Here is a 16326-nt window from a genome sequence, read left to right as displayed (position 1 = left end):
ATAAATAAAGTGTGTTTTCACGTTTGAGGCAGTAGAGTAGTGAAGAGCACAATTCATAGATAGGCATGCATCGCATCACTCGTACTGCAGTACAGATTGTGGGCGAAATTGAAATGAATGAATGAATGATTGATTGATTTTTGATTGAGGAGTGAATAAAGATCGAACGAGTGAGAGAAGGCCACAACCACACCCAAGGCCTAGAGAGAGATATAGAGAAGAAAATGGAGATTGGGAAGCAGTGGCTGAGAGCTGACAACGCCACCATTACCACCATTGATATCATCACCTCAGCCCTCACTTCTCCACAATAATCTCAAATATCTATCTATCTCAATTTCTCAGTAACAAATACCTTCATGGGTTTTAGGCTGCACCTCAAATGGCCTCACTCTGCTCTCCCCACATCTTCACCTTCATCTTCATCTTCATCTTCATCGCCGTCATCCTCTTGCCCTAATTCCTCCTACTCCTGTGAGTGAGTCACCAATTCTTCCGAAATCGAATTCTCATTATTGCATTTCGCTTCTCCTATTTTGATGTGAGCATGTCTTTAAGATGTTCGTCGAAATCTAAACCCTAAATTTGTTGTACTCACCGATTCGATGCACATCCATTGCCTTCTGCGCTTCAACGGATACTCGATTTTTTTTTATTTTTTTTTTTGCCATATTTATGTATTCATTGACGAATTTAGTCTAGACTATTATCTGCCTAATGATTCTTCTCTTGATCTTTGTTGCCAGTTATAATTTGGGTAAATTGCATCGAATCTGATTTTGAAAACAATTCTGTACCCTCTTTACTTTACATTGGTTCTTCTGGTTTGGGCTCTTGCTTTGGATCTTTAAGTGATAAAATTCCACGGGGAATAGGAAAAGATAATATGACTTGCTTTCATAGTTTTTTCGATGATCTTGTAGTCGATATAGATCATCGATTTCTTCCGGATGATTTGGTTGGGGATTGATAATACTGTCCATGTCCATTCCCTGTAACATTTTTCATTCATATACATACTTTTAGGAAGATTGTTCTTCCCTGTAACATTTTTCACAGTTGTTTATAGTTTTAGATGTATTTGTTGTGAGGTATAAAGCACATGGATGCTTTGTGATTGTGTTTTTATTGACTTTTACTGTTAGATAAATATATCGTATACTCTCTTCGGGCATTAAAATATGTTCATTTGTGCTGAGCATGGGTTTTAATGAATATAATACTCCCTTCGTTCCAATCCAAATAGGCTGAGTTTTGTAGTAAATTAAAAAATAATATTATTTTATTGGTCAGTAGAAGTCTGCAAGAGATTTTGATATTTTGCTATATATATTAATTGTATGTTATGTGTAATGATATTTTGGTCGTTAGAAATAATATTATTTTATTGGTTAGTAGAAGTGTGTAAAAGATTTTGTAATATAAAGAAAAAGTAATGGTATTTTGGTATTAATGTATGATTATTTTTTCACAAATGGATGCTTTGGAGTAGGACAAACAAGAATGATATAAATGGTATTTTGAGTTGGGACGGGAGAATATGATATTATTTTTGTTGTGATATAAAGTAAAGCTATTTTGAGACGTATATGAGTGAATTAATAAGTGAGAAAATTTTGAATAAGTTGAGTGCGTAAATAATTGTAGAATATTTGTAAATTAAGTCTAACGATGAAGGATATAAATTAAATGTTGTGCAAGAGTATTTTGTTATTAATGGAAAGTTTATATTTTTTGTGAACAAACAAAAAGAAGATTAGACGTATATTTGAGTATTTTGTTATTAATGGAAAGTTTATATTTTTTGTGAACAAACAAAAAGAAGATTAGACGTATATTTGTGGATTGAGTGAGTATAATATATTGTATTTTTTTTTATAATATTTTTGGGTAATCTTGTAAGAATATATTACTAAGTGAACTACACTATTTGTGTTTGTAATAGCTTATTTCATCGATGGAGTTATTCTGGCGTGTCCATGTAAGAAAACTCACTGCATGAGGTGATCTCGAATTATGTAGGTCGGGGCAGGGAAAGCTCCCGGATCTTGGGGAGGTTGACTGCAGCTTCGCTTTTATACGGCGAAGCAGAAACTGTCAATGAGATTTTCAGGGCGCAAGCCAGTTCGTCAGCACCTCAGGTTTTGGAGAATTATGTCTTGAGGAGTAAAGAAACAAAGGTCGCTAATGTTTCCATAAATCTTCTTCGATTCCTGTTTTGTAGTCTATTTATTGCAAGTGATTGGCAAGCTTATGTTTTTGTTCGATTATTCAGGTGCCGATCAGGAAGAGTTCTAGTGATGCTCACAGCAGTTTGCATGGAAGCGAAATCCAGACATCATCGAACAATGACGACGAGTCGGAGTGTCATACCGCCTTACGGGCGATTAATGCGTCGCATTTCAGACTGCTTATGAAGAATCTGGACGTGTTGGAAGGCATTTGCGCCGACTCCAACACGGTAAGGCTGGAAAGAGATATTCTGGAGCAATTAGATCGGCTCGGAGCTCTGAGATTCTTCCATTCATGTCTGTCCAGGACAACCAACGAATCATTCAATCCGGCTACTGAGCTCGTCGACAAATCGAAAGAATCCAAGGAAAATGGCGATGTGGAAATTGTACGCTCCGGCAAAAAAGAACTCAGAAGATCGAGGAGGAGAAAAACACCACTGAAATTAAACCGTACTGCTTTGGATGATCCCGCGCTCCCACCTAACTCCGCCTCTGCCAGAGGATCCTCGAAATCTAAGAACACGCGACATAAAATTGCTAGGAATGAGGCGGAAATGTCGCGTGGAGTTAAGGTTGTTAAAGTTTGGTTACACGGATGATGCTTTTTTGCTGGCATTGTAAGAACAAGGTTTGTCTGACTTGTAGCGTTTTATCATGACAGATGGTTGCTGGATTGGAAAAGATCAAAATGGCGATGGAACGAGAAACCGGTCAAAGCGTGACGAGCTTGAGTAGCTGGGCGGAGGCTGCAGGGATCGAAAACAAGGAACTGTATCAGCGTTTGCGCTATGGTTGGCACTGCCGGGACGAGCTGCTAAGGAGCACGCGCTCGTTGGTTTTGTTCATTGCAAGAAACTATGGAGGATTTGGCGTCGCCTTTGAAGATCTTATTCAGGTAACTTTGATTTGCCTTTGGAAAAATTTAATTTTAATCTTGTAAGTTGTGTCTCTTATTATTTCGATCCTTCAATTGGACTCTACCTGGAAATGATGTCTATATCTCCCTCGCATCGCTCTAATTGTCCAAAGTTAGGATCGCTAGAGCTACAAAATTCACTTAAATGACCAGAATGATGAAAAGAACGACACTTACATGACCAAAAATTATGTTAGCAAATTCTTGCTTATGCTTGTAACTATTACCTCAGTCCCAATATGTTTGGTATGTTTACTTTCGACACAGTTTATCAGATGGTATAATTTTAACAGTTTTTCTACCATTCTACTTTTACTTTTTATTTGAAATAATTTTATAAATTGTATTTACGAAAGGAGGAAAGTTCGAGATGTCACTTCGAAGGATAAATACATGTTAACTTTGGATGTTTATGATCTATGATTTTGTTGCGGCATCTCTTGACAGGCTGGGTACATCGGCGTCTTGCAAGGTGCCGAAAGGTTTGATCAGTCGAGAGGGTACAAGTTCTCAACCTATGTCCAATATTGGATAAGGAAATCAATTTCGACAATGGTGTCAAAACATGCAAGAGGGATTCGAATTCCTGTAAGGCCAAGTCTTGGGTTGTGTTTGTTTTGTGTTTTAGTTTGAAGAAAAAAAATTTTTATGTGAGTTATAGAAAATTGTGTAAATAATATAAAAATAATGAATGTATGTAGTATATTAATTTTTTTGGTGGAAAACAGTAAAAGAACACACCCTTGGCTTGTCGCGAACTATTTTTAGATGGGACTTACTTGGAGACTGCTTTAAAATGTCGATATGTTTGATGATAAGTTTATGATTTTTCTATGGATGCAGAGCACTTTAAACAAGGTGGTAAGCCAAGTGCAAAAGGCTAGAAAAGCCCTGAGCACAAGTCATGGAAAATATCCAGATGACGACGAGATTGCAAAGCACACCGGCCTATCCATGGCTAAAATTACGTCTGCTAGCAAATGCCTTCGAGTCGTGGGATCCATCGATCAAAATGTATGGGATGGCGTCGCGATTAAATACATGGTAAGGCTTAAGTTTGTTTCGTTATTATAGAAAAATTGCATCTTTAGTTTCGGAAGAATTGTCCATTTTTGTTTTGAGGTATAACATAGTAAAATTTTGAAGTAATACACAAGAATAGTTAATGATGTCGTTAGGTTGCAAGTTTTCATTTTACTGTTGTTTGGTCGTAAGTTAGAGTTATGATTATATATGTTTATACATAAGGCTTGGATGATTTACATTTTATCTGTTAGGAAATCACGGCGGATAGGAGCGTCCAGACCCCGGAGGAGAGCGTGATCCAGCAACACATGATAAAGGACCTATACGGGCTTCTCGATGATTTGGAGGCGAGAGAAAAGGAGGTGGTCGTGCTGAGGTTCGGACTAGGGAACCGTCAATGCAAGTCGCTCGAGGAAATCGGGAGGCAATTTTGTGTGAGCAAAGAGTGGATAAGGAAAATTGAGAGAACGGCTCTTACAAAATTGAGGGACCAGAAATCCCTCCAAATCTTGACCCATTATGCCCTCTTCAGGTCTTAGTTGCCACTGCTAATTTGGTATATACATACATACATATGTACACACACATACTGTAATACATTGTTGTCTCAATATCTACATATATATATATATATATATTTGTAGAAGTACTTTATCCTCTATCGGATTTTGCCAAAATTCGAACCGATGTGAAAATTCAAAATTTTTGAAAAAATCAATCCGAATTCAACCGAAATAATCGAAATTCGAAAATCCGAACTAAAAAATCCGAAACAAACTGAAAATTTGAAAATTCTAATTATTTTAAATTATTTTTTCAATATTTAAATTTCTTTTATATTTTTTTATTATTTTATACTATTATATATATAATATATAAAATTAAATATATTAAAACAAAATTATTAATTTTGAGTTTTTTTTATAATAAAATATAATATTTTCTAACAAAATATTAAATATATATAATAAAATATATATTAAAATATTATATTTCAAATTTCGAATTAGTTCTGATTTTAAGTATACCAATCTGATCCGAAAATTTGAAATTTGTCAAAAATTTAATCTGAAAAATCCAAACCAAATTTTAAATTTCAGTTTGGTTCGAATCAAATTTCAAATATTTTGCTCACCCCCTGTGTAATATATTATAAGTTACAAAGATATTCATTATGTTAACTAAATAGTACTATTACTAAATTAAAAAATAGTATCATTTTCACATGACAGAAGTATAATGTTATAATACAATTAATTGACCTCAGAACAACATAAAAAAATCTGAGATATAAACTAACTAATATCAGTTGAGACATTGCATGATTCAGTATAACTAATTTTCAACTTTCACCGAGATTCCCTACAAAAATACTTATTTCTTCTCACAACGAACCCACAGTTAAAGCAGAAAAAATAACAAATAAAAACACTATATATATATATATATATGTTTAGCAGTGAATGCAAGTGTAAAGAAAGACAGATCCCAAATTCCGGATATAACACATGTCGAAATATAGCGTGCATATGCTCGATGTAAATGAATACAGATTCTTACTCGAATGTCATCTGTACATCATCATTGACTCTGTACTACTGCAAATGCCAAATCCAAAATGCACATCATCTCGTGCTATGGTCTTCGATTATAAAGCATAGCCAACTCTTTCTGCAGTCCCCTCAAGTTTTTGTTACTGTCCAACACAAAATATTCCATACATGCTGCATATAAGTATTTTAAATACTTTATCTATTTATAACTTACTTTATATAACAGAGTTCACTTGATATTCTGTCTAATGTATGAGCCACCGGCACGTATAAAAACCCGAAGAACTATTAAGGCTGTGTTCGTTTCTAAAACTTCAAACAATTTCCATTATCCATCAAATTTTTTCCCTCAAAAAAACATCAAATCGAACACATTTTTCATTTTCTATATTATACTGAAAATCAATTTTACATTCAAAATATCACATCAACACCTATTTATATCCCATCATACAACTATTGTAATTCAAAATTTTTACTATTCAAATCCCAACTCAAAATCGAAACCCCCAAACAAACACACCCTAAATGTTACACTCATTTTGTATACCTAGTATATATACTCTCTACTGTTCTCTATAATCTCAATCTCGGCTTTTTCTATAGCTTTGGATAGAAGATTTCATGAAACTCCAGTAGCTAAAAGAACCAAATAACAAGTTTTCACATAAAATTAAGGCAGGCAACAACGGACGGGGAGAAACTAATGAAAGGGATTGAGTAAGGACCTCCTTAAAGTGCCATCTCTCTCTGCAATTCAGCAAGCTCGTCATCCTCGTTGTCAACATGAACTGGCGGTGGCCTTCCTGCTGGGACTCGAGCAGGAGCAGCAGGAGCTGTTGTTGCAGGCCGCAGAAGGTCTGCCTCGAGCTCAGCTCCTTCAAGCTCTTCAAGCTCTGCCTCCAATTCATCCTGTGCAAGGGAAAAGTAACGTGTTACGTGTATTTATTGAGAAATTTGTAAGAGAAGATACCAGAAACTACAGAAGACCTCATCAAAATCGGCTGCAGCACCAATTGGCATTGACAGTGCCTCCTGTATTTGCTTCATATTCTCTGTCTGCTCATTGATCTCATCCATTGTCTTGTCAACATCATCAATATTACTACATCCAGAATGAGAAAAAAAAAAAAACAAAAAGCTCTTTTAAGAATAAATTGAAAAAGAAAAAAGTGCAAAGACACAAGGCTGAATTCAGTGGTCGGTGGGGCTTTAATGAATTGAGTATCAAGTTCTATAACATTGGAGTCACTCTAAACTCTTACAATTACCAAAATATAAATCTATGTCAAAATAAAGTTTGTAGAACCTTCAACCGGGTTTTACAATTTACATTGTTGAGTTTTGAGTCCAAGACAAACAGCTAGGTTGTTCTCACTCCAGCTGTTATATTAATTTGTTGTTGCTAAACACTTTTCCTACCAGTCCCACCACAACTAAATCTTAAATTGTATAAAGTCACAACTAGCATATGTAGCCATTATTCCCCACAGTTCTCTACAATCATTCAACCTTGGGCTATTTTCTTCTTGTGGTTTCCTTCCTTTTTATAATTTGTCAATGTAATAACTGCACACACTAATAAATCTAAATCTACTTACGTTGCCTTCTGCATAGCTTTCATTGCAGCAGCACCAGTTCTCAAAGCATCGACTGTTTCAGTAGTAGCTTTTGCTCCCTCAAGCATTATCATCTGCAGAAGGGGTGCAGATACAGTCATAAAGGAATCTCATCAACAAAGGATGTCATATGGTAAAGATGGTAATTAAACACAGATCACAAGAACCTGATCGTGAATGCGCAGCTGGAAATTGCCAAGCTGCTCAACTTGCTGTTCGTAAAGCCTTTTCCGCTTCAAACATTGTATTGCAGCTATCAAGTTTGCAAAAGCAACTTAATAAACTTGTTGGATTTTCAATATACATTATTCCAATATAATGGGTGGCTAAAACAATGAGAAAAATCATGAAAAATCTTCCAATTCACAGTGACAATATGAATACTAGGCCGGCACATTCATAATACAACGATACACGAGCATGTGACTATTAGATGTGATGAAAGTGGAATGATATTTTGAAACCAACATGGAACAAAAGCAAAGACCTGCATGCTTGAATTATCGTACTACACATTGTGATCTTGTAACATGCTTGCAGAATATCAACCAATTATAACATTTGAAATTACAGATGCCAAATAACATGTAAAGCTCTATATTATAGACAATTAGATGGCTTCTGATCAAGGTCAAAACCAAATTGATACAAATCAAGTTGAATATAGGTATTCTGAAGTAATAAGAAATTACTTAAAGACAATCCTATTAGATTTGAAGATAGCAAACCCATTCCAACACTTAATCATTACCCTACACAAACGGTTTCTTGGCATCAAAACAGATCACCCTAGGTTATTTTGATTAGAATGGAATTATAAAAAGCAGAACGGAAAACAAAATGCGTACTTGGCAAGCTAAACAATCAGACATGATGACAACCAACAACGTTCCATAAAAAATGGGCATACCTCTTTTATTTTTAGCTTTAGTGAACTCCTTGGCCTTTTCAACTTCAGCAGAAGCCTTTTTCAAGAGAACATGTTCTTTTTTCTCAAGCATCTCAAGAGTCTGAAGAACACGTCAAGTACAAAGTCAGCTACCAGATGCACCAAGAATGATGTATTGAAGAACTATTAACAGAGAAGATTTATGCCAAAATAATTGTAATGCTTTGTTGGGATTTTGAACTTGTGGGTGAAAAATAGAAAATAGGAGGATTGATAATTCATTGGTGATACTTTATACATTTGACCGATTTTTATACTTTCAAAAGGGATACTTGGTTTTCCTACAAAAGAAGGGATAGAAAAGTGCAAAAGCATGGTAGTTATATATCATATAACCCTTCTAGAACAAAGCAACCAGTACCAACTCCATAGCCATTCTTCTCTGAATAATGTAGCACTAACTTTGTATGTGTTCTATGAAATCCTTCAACTAGATAAGATATGTGATTTAACATTATTATCTGCTGTTTGACCTAAAATTTTAAAGAGCAATATGTTAGGCTCTTGGTAGTAGAATAATCTTTCATCACCAGTTTCAAATCATCGGAGTGATTTGAAGTAGACAAGTTGGTTAAAGAAAGTAACAACTAATATTTGTATACTCTTTTAGTTATTATAAAGCAATGGACCATGTCACAACAGAATGAACTAAAAGGAACCACATGTGGTGTTTGGGAATAACGGGAGCATTCTGATACAACCAATCACAACAATTGCATTAAGAATTCAGTTCATTTGATTGAGTTCAAGAAATTAAAATCAGAAAATATGTACAGGCTAGTCAATTCTCCCTTAAACACAGCAGCAAAAATACACATCTATGCAGTCCGATACCTCGATCTTCTTTTGACAGTGAAGGCGATTCACGGAATTTAATTGTGGAAGGCCAAGGGAAATTAGTAGCACAATTACAGAACAAGTATAGTTGTTTTAAACTATTTTTCACCATCTCCTCTATAATTCCTCCAATTTTTTCCATCATATCCCTTCTTACTTTCTCTGATTTCCTATTCCCTGCTGGAGGAAATTTTATTTGTTCATCGCAATCCGGTATCAGAATATTATATCATTAGTCTAAACTCTAAATCCACTCAACATAGGGAATTGAAAGATGTTCACGATAGATAAAGGTGCCACTAGTAGGAAACATGTAGCACCAAACTAAAGACAAGGATTTCAAGAAAACAAGGGTAGTATATATAGTGTCCCGTGTAAGGGAAAAACATAAACTCCAAAAATAAGACAATTTTTTATCAATAAATGCAAGGAATGAAGCAGAAGATGAAAATAACTATTGAAGGATGCATTAATATTTCAGCATCTTCCTATTATTTAGGTTTTCCCATTATTTTTCTTCTAATCCTCTCACTATTTTGTCCCCATTTCCCTCCAAATGAATCACAATATCGTATCCAAACCAAAAAAAACATAATGATGCAATTCAAATTATCATCCAAAAACAATCTAAAATATAAAAAACTTCGATCTTCCATACAACCAATTGACTTTACACACAACTTACAAAAATCAACAAATAAAAGAATACCTCGTTCAATTTGTCTAATGTCGCAAGAGCATTCGTCTCTTGCTTGGGCTTCCCGAAAAGCCGCGGAAACATCGTCGATAAATTACTTGAAGAATGGTTTAATTCCAATACTGGGGAATAACAATCAAACCCTAAAAACCTGAAAGAAAATCGGACACAGCCCTCGCCTTGAACCACAAATTCAAACTATTGTTAATGATATAAACACCAACAACACAAGCGCACATGAACATTCAACTGAAAAAAAAATAAAACCGACAAATCTGTGCGCGTCAATTACCGATATCACTTACCTGCGTCAATCGACGAGATGCGGATCCTTTTGTTACGAAAAGAAACAGGAAGTCGCTGTTGGTAGCTTTTCTTCGATTACCCTCGGCGTAGTTTGGATCGCTTCGGGGAGGCGTGTGAGAAATATCGCGCGAGGGGCTACGCGCAATTAATGTCACACTATGGATTCCTTAGCGTAGTCGATATTCAATTCAATCTTGATTGGAATTGGTGCTTATAATATACTGTATATATTAATTAGTCAATCAAGTGTGTATCCCGTTGCATTGGACGGCCGGATGGAATTAGTGGATTTTGGTGAGGGATGTCAAATCCGCGGAATAGCCCCGACCCGGTCTTAAAGGACGGGTTCGGGCCTAAAAAGTTTAATTTGGAAGCTTTGTAGATTTTGAGTTTTAGATCAAATAAGTTTAGTTTGGGGCGCGTTGTAAATTTTGAGTTTTAGATCTGATCGAATTTGGGATGGATTACGAGTTTTACTATAAATCTGCTCCACTTCGAACCCGGATTCGAAGTCGGATATTTTAATAACTATTATAATTTATTCATATTTATATACAATATAAATTATGGAGTATTATTTATTTATTTAAAAAACTTTAAATATAAAATAAAATATTAGTTCTAAATCAAATTTATCTTTACAATTTTTTTCTCCTATAATTCCTGACAATTCCCGACAGACTCACTATAGTCAATATTTGATTGTTCTTATTTTTAGAACTATAATTTTTTGTTGTTGGCCCTGAACTCGCAGGACGGGTCCTAAGGCCGGATTGAAGCAGAGCGGGATGGATCTTGAATCATAATATTTTATAGTGGGGAGGGTCCCAAAGCCTACAAAACCTGTCCCGAACCAGCTAGTTGACATCCCTAAGTTTGGTATATGCTCTAGTGTTTTTATAATTAATGAAAAAAAATTGAAGACAGACATGTTTATTGGGTTTTTTTTTTTTTAATTTTCGATGCAATTTAATTGTCTATAAATTATGTTCGACAAAATAAAAATTGCACTATATAAATTATGTATTACAGTCGAAACAAGCGATCGAAATTTCTTTTTCATTTGAAATAAATGATGATTAACCATATTTTACATTAAATATTGGTCCCATAAAGATGGTTGGCAGTCTATCCAGAACACAACCGAAAAGAGCGGATGAAGTTCCCATATTATAAAATATATATATATATATATTAATATAATTGACATAATAGAAATAAAAATACATATGAAGTAGATTATGTTTTTAGAAGATTTTAATTCTATTCTTATTTTGATTTATAGTTTAAACATCAATATAAATATGAAATTTTGTTAGAAAAGAAATATTTTTATAAAATAATATTATTGTGGTTGCAATTAAAAAATGAAACAAAACTAAGAAAAACAAATTAATTTGTTTGGTTGTATTTGGTTGTATTTTTAAAATAGTAAATCATGAATTAAACTTTATTTGATTCGATAGAAATAAATATTTTTTTAAATAAAAAATAGATTAAAAAAAAATTGAAAACCATCAACCTCTATTCCATTTAATATTCAATTTTATTTTACATTTAATATTTAATTTAATTTTAAGCATATATGTATATATATATATATATATATCTATAAAAAGATCATCCAAATCATGGAACCATGCATCACCCAGAAAACAAAAGAAAAAAAGAAGCGACTGGTTAACTGAGGTATGGCTTTCAGATATTACTAGAATTGTGATGGGTAAAGTCTGACATTCTGCTGCACCTACTCATCAATCCACACCATAATAAGCCAACCCAAGTTTGGAGAATCATGTCATAAACTCTGCTCTCAACATTTTTCAACAAACACATGAATCAATACAACACCAAAGATGATGATATGGATCCATTCTTGATTCATTCCCGCTTATTCAATTTCCATAGCCAAATCATGGTATGGTATGGATCATTTCATTTACACGGAGGAGACGTCGCTTTTAGTACATCCTCGATAGCATTCTTCCCCTAATAAGCGCTTCCGCCTTTCTAACCTGCTTCACAGGCCCCAGTATGAACACCTGCACCAAATTATTGTTTCATTACCTCATTTGTAAAGAAGCATTCATACAAGGTCATATACTACATCACTTGTCGACGACGAAAAGACTGACCTTGTCTGGCGGACCCTTATCAGCGCCGAAGAAGATGTCAGCACTGTAAATAAATCGAGCAACTTTAGTTAGGAGAAAGAAAAACAGCAAAACTTCAAGCATTTGAATGATACTCAAAGTTCTTGTAAGATCCATAAAGTATATAACAAGTCAATCCAATCCGGGTTTTTATTCGGGAAAAAAAAAATTAAGTGGCCTATTAAGAATGTTCCTTTCCTAATAAAAATTATAGACATATCTATCACTTATCATTGAAACAACAATCACATAATAGGCAATAATATACCTGCATGCTTCCTTTACCAACAAGATATTAGCTCCTCGTTTACCAATAACACATCCCATTTTCCCTTCGGGAACATCAAGAACAGACAGAATTTCTTCCTCTGGAGGATTCTTGTCATCAGCCAAACAAGCTGCAGAGTCGAATAACTACAAAATCAGGCAACAAATGTAGGCTGCATATAATGATAGGATAAAATCTGCAGCGAAAATGAATCCCCTCATGCATATGAACTCTATTTCTCAATTGGGACCCTAAATTATCGCATATTTCTATTTTTCATAATATATATATGTATATATATATTTGCTACAAACATTTTAATTTTCATGATAAAATATAGATACAAAAGAATATGTTAAGCATAATTCATTTGAGCTGGAATAAGAGTTTAGACTTGGCTACTTCAATTGACTACCCTATCCACGATAATATTTGCATTTGTTATTTATAATTATCGAGACATCCATTGGACAATTGAAACATAATGGAAACAAAAATTTTAACAAAACAGAAGAGAATACATACCAGGAACTGGAGGCAGAGACGGCCAATCTGCAAAATTATTATCACTGAGGCAGAAACAGCGACAATAAAGCGCACCACGAACAGAAAGATGCCACATGGATCTCTCACTTAACTTCTCCAACATTCTATGATAAATGAATAGAAGAAAACGAACATCATCTGCAGCTGCACGAAGCATTAGCTCTGACATTGGTCTATGGGTCCAAAAGCGGGGATCCTACGAGCAGTAGAAATTATCAGTATTTTACCAAGTAGCAGAACTGCCACAGGATTAACTATAGCAAATAGAAAATTAAGAAATATATATTAAAAAAAAAAAACACTATAAAGTTACAGGCAAAACATTTGCACACATTAAGTTGCTTTATGCTCTAGAAAGGGTTTTCGCACATCAAACTTAAAATTGCTGTTATAATCAGCTTAATTATTCTTGTAACATCGTTGCCTGATGGATGGTACTATCAAGCTTTGGACTAAATACTTTTTCGAAAAGTTTCTGATCAAACAAAATAATCATAACCAACCTGCTTCATTAGAATGCGGACCTCCTCCTTCTCTACATATGATATACCTGTAACAAAATTATTCTAATGAAAAACCAAGGGTAAGAAGTACTCCAGTTCGAAAATTCACCCAAAACAATATTAAACGAAACTAATTACCACCAAATTGCGGGTCAGCAAGCAGGCCAACAAATGATATGTAGTCATCTGGAACTCTTTTGCGTCCTTGTTGCTCCTTAATCAAAGAATAAGCAATCTGCTTATAAACATGATACAAAGGAAACAAGACTATCAGTTGTTAATTGCATTCAACTGCCTTATATGCTATGGAATAAAGGAAAGGCAACACCCTGGTAGCAATACTCCACCAAAGAGAAAAATTGCCTACAAATATCACTGTGTCTAATCATGGTTATATGCCCGCTAATCATCAAATAGACCAGGAACTGCTGTCGGGAAAGAATCTCACATTTTTAATGTAACATCAAGAAATAGCAACTCTCCTCATAACCTTACCATGATGCCTTGCTTTTTTCTTTTTCCTTACTAAATAGGCCCAAGGGAATACAGAGAGACAAGGATAGGTGATTTCAAATCGGCACAATACACAGACAACGTGGACATAGAAAAGACACGGATTCTGCCTTCGAGTGGAAAGAGTGTAGAGAGTGTTTGAAATCTGGCAACCCCTAGACTGGAAGACTACTCTGACAACTAAGTCCCTACTAATCAATTTCCAAATGAACATGTTAATTCTATAGGCGCATTTCTATCCCATTTCTGCAACCTGGACCTCTCTATCCCTATCCTTTTTTTTTGTTTTTTCAACACAGAGAGCTGAAAGGAAACACAAACCTGGGTATCCACAACATTTTGTAACCTAATGCCAAACTGAAAGTACAGCGCCTGCAAGAAATAAAAGATACGAGAAATAAATTACAAAATAATTTGTGGATGTCATTATGGGTGAAGGGTGAACAATTGCAACAGACCTCACTATCTCGCTTGCAGTCGTGAATAACTTTGGTAATGTAACTAGACTCAAGGGCAGGCTTACATGCTTCCACAAGAGGTTTTCCGCCCTCAACAGCATCAACAAGATATATTGCATCTGGAAAAGCAAGCTGCGGGAGAATACTATCAATAAGTGCACAGCAGCTTAATTAATTGACTCTGAATGTTATAGACCATAAAAGACTTCAGCTTCGCTTCTTTTAAACAATAATATTATGGTAGATAAATAATGGGTCTAAATAAACCTGCATAATACAGAGATTTCCCACACGACAAAGATCAACCCCTTCACAGTCAAAGCCTATGACCAGCTGCTTCTCACTTGAAGGCTGGAGGAATTCTGCAGGAAGTTGAGATGAATGGGTAACAACATGAATGGGAACTCTAGACAAATGTGGTTGGTTGCCACGGGGTTTGTCACCTGAAAATCAAGGAGAGTTGTGATATAGAGTGTGGTCAGGGAAGATCTAGGTTCTTAAATCAAATGCATAACCAGAAATTGGCAAGGCGCTGAAGAAACTAAGTAGAGAGCACAGCTGATAATGCATATTAAAATTTTCCAATTTCTGCAAAATTGCAGTTTATTCACTATGCCCCCAAAAGTTCAAATATAAATTTCTCTCCACAGCCTCCAAAGAACCATGATTTTATATGCTGAACAACAAGTAGGAAGTATATCTAAGCAGAAAACAGAACCAAACAATCACTCTTCACTTCATCAGATAGCAGAACTTTCACATGGACTAGAAGCACTCCTCTCGCTACTACATTACCAACAAGCTACCTACCGGTTGAGCTTCACAACCCATTGCTCAATAGGTACACAATCAATGTATAACTACAAGTTTAATTCGATAGCTTCCACGATTCTTGACTACTCGGTATGCATGTGCAGCCATATGATATAACCGATAGGCAGTTACAAATGCCAAGAATTGCCTCGACCAGCAATTAGTCATCAACTCAACAAACAACTTCCGATTTAGCGAAAAAAAACGCATCAGTTACATAAGTATGAAGAAAACGAAGAAAACAACTCGTAAAACTTCATTTCTCAACTATCACTTACTTCGTTCACGGAATGCGCAAGTTTTTAAGAACAAAAACCAAATCAACAAAGTAACAGAACTCGATACTAACATCAGCTGCTAAACAAAATAAACTCCGCCAATCAATTAGGCTGAAGCGGTTATTCAGCAAGAAAAACGCGATCGGTAAAACAAAAGCAACTGCGAACTGAAATTTAGCTTGCGAATCAGCTTGAGATCAATCGAAGAAACATTTTTCCACAATCAACAGAAGGAGAAGAGGCAAATACCAGGGTCTGGGGGCAGAGGAATGTCGGTCTTCAGAAGGGACGCCATGAGTGTAGAATTTTGGAAATGTTTTCCACTGGATTTCTGCCTCAATTTATACAGAGGCAGTAACTGCCTCCGGTTCGTTTCCTCCAGTGCTGTGCAGTTACAACGAAATGTGTAACTACAACAAAACGACTTCGCTCCCCTTGTTTGTATATATTTTCAACCTAATTTCAGCAAAATATTTTTAATAGATATAGCTTTTTAGTATTTTAGTTCAAAGTATATCTTTTCTAATTTTTACATTATATTAAAAGATTAAATTGTACAAAATTCATACTTGCTTTGACGAAATTGCTACTAAATTCTCGGTACAAAATTGCGTCAAATTGTTTCGTGGTTTAATCGTCTAACTCCTCTCGGCGGTC

General features: G+C 35.0%; 3 protein-coding genes across 6 annotated transcripts; 1 reads left to right on the top strand and 2 right to left on the bottom strand.

Annotated features, from left to right (window-relative positions):
• Positions 1-113: 113 nt before the first annotated feature.
• Positions 114-4848, top strand: LOC127255573 (RNA polymerase sigma factor sigC-like). Its single transcript, XM_051281168.1, has 7 exons — positions 114-474; positions 2023-2180; positions 2276-2806; positions 2896-3129; positions 3598-3738; positions 3994-4194; positions 4428-4848. Exons 1-7 carry the CDS (start codon positions 360-362, stop codon positions 4713-4715), a joined length of 1668 nt encoding a protein of 555 aa, XP_051137125.1. The 5' UTR covers positions 114-359; the 3' UTR covers positions 4716-4848.
• A 744-nt stretch (positions 4849-5592) lies between these two features.
• Positions 5593-10338, bottom strand: LOC127255572 (vacuolar protein sorting-associated protein 32 homolog 2-like). Of its 4 annotated transcripts, none has more exons than XM_051281165.1 (8): positions 10133-10338; positions 9844-10005; positions 8259-8358; positions 7516-7601; positions 7331-7422; positions 6720-6834; positions 6458-6641; positions 5593-5872 (listed from the first exon to the last, which is right to left on the bottom strand). In XM_051281165.1, the coding sequence occupies exons 2-7, from the start codon at positions 9913-9915 to the stop codon at positions 6462-6464; spliced, it is 645 nt and encodes a 214-aa protein (XP_051137122.1). In that variant the 5' UTR covers positions 9916-10005; positions 10133-10338; the 3' UTR covers positions 5593-5872; positions 6458-6461. The 4 variants fall into 4 exon arrangements, with proteins under 4 accessions (XP_051137122.1, XP_051137120.1, XP_051137123.1 ...); XM_051281163.1 differs by having other exon boundaries at positions 9844-10010; positions 10137-10338; XM_051281166.1 differs by having other exon boundaries at positions 10137-10338.
• Positions 10339-11812: 1474 nt separating this feature from the next.
• On the bottom strand, positions 11813-16059 carry LOC127255464 (uncharacterized). The gene is made up of 10 exons (XM_051280996.1): positions 15919-16059; positions 14846-15021; positions 14579-14710; positions 14442-14492; positions 13746-13842; positions 13608-13654; positions 13084-13300; positions 12559-12688; positions 12273-12315; positions 11813-12179 (listed from the first exon to the last, which is right to left on the bottom strand). The coding sequence occupies exons 1-10, from the start codon at positions 15962-15964 to the stop codon at positions 12099-12101; spliced, it is 1020 nt and encodes a 339-aa protein (XP_051136953.1). The 5' UTR covers positions 15965-16059; the 3' UTR covers positions 11813-12098.
• Between the last annotated feature and the right edge of the window lie 267 nt (positions 16060-16326).

The sequence above is a fragment of the Andrographis paniculata genome, unplaced genomic scaffold, assembly GCF_009805555.1.
Source record: "Andrographis paniculata isolate CXL003 unplaced genomic scaffold, ASM980555v1 Contig54END, whole genome shotgun sequence".
Classification (NCBI taxonomy): Eukaryota; Viridiplantae; Streptophyta; class Magnoliopsida; order Lamiales; family Acanthaceae; genus Andrographis; species Andrographis paniculata.
This window is presented reverse-complemented; position numbering and strand designations above follow the sequence as displayed.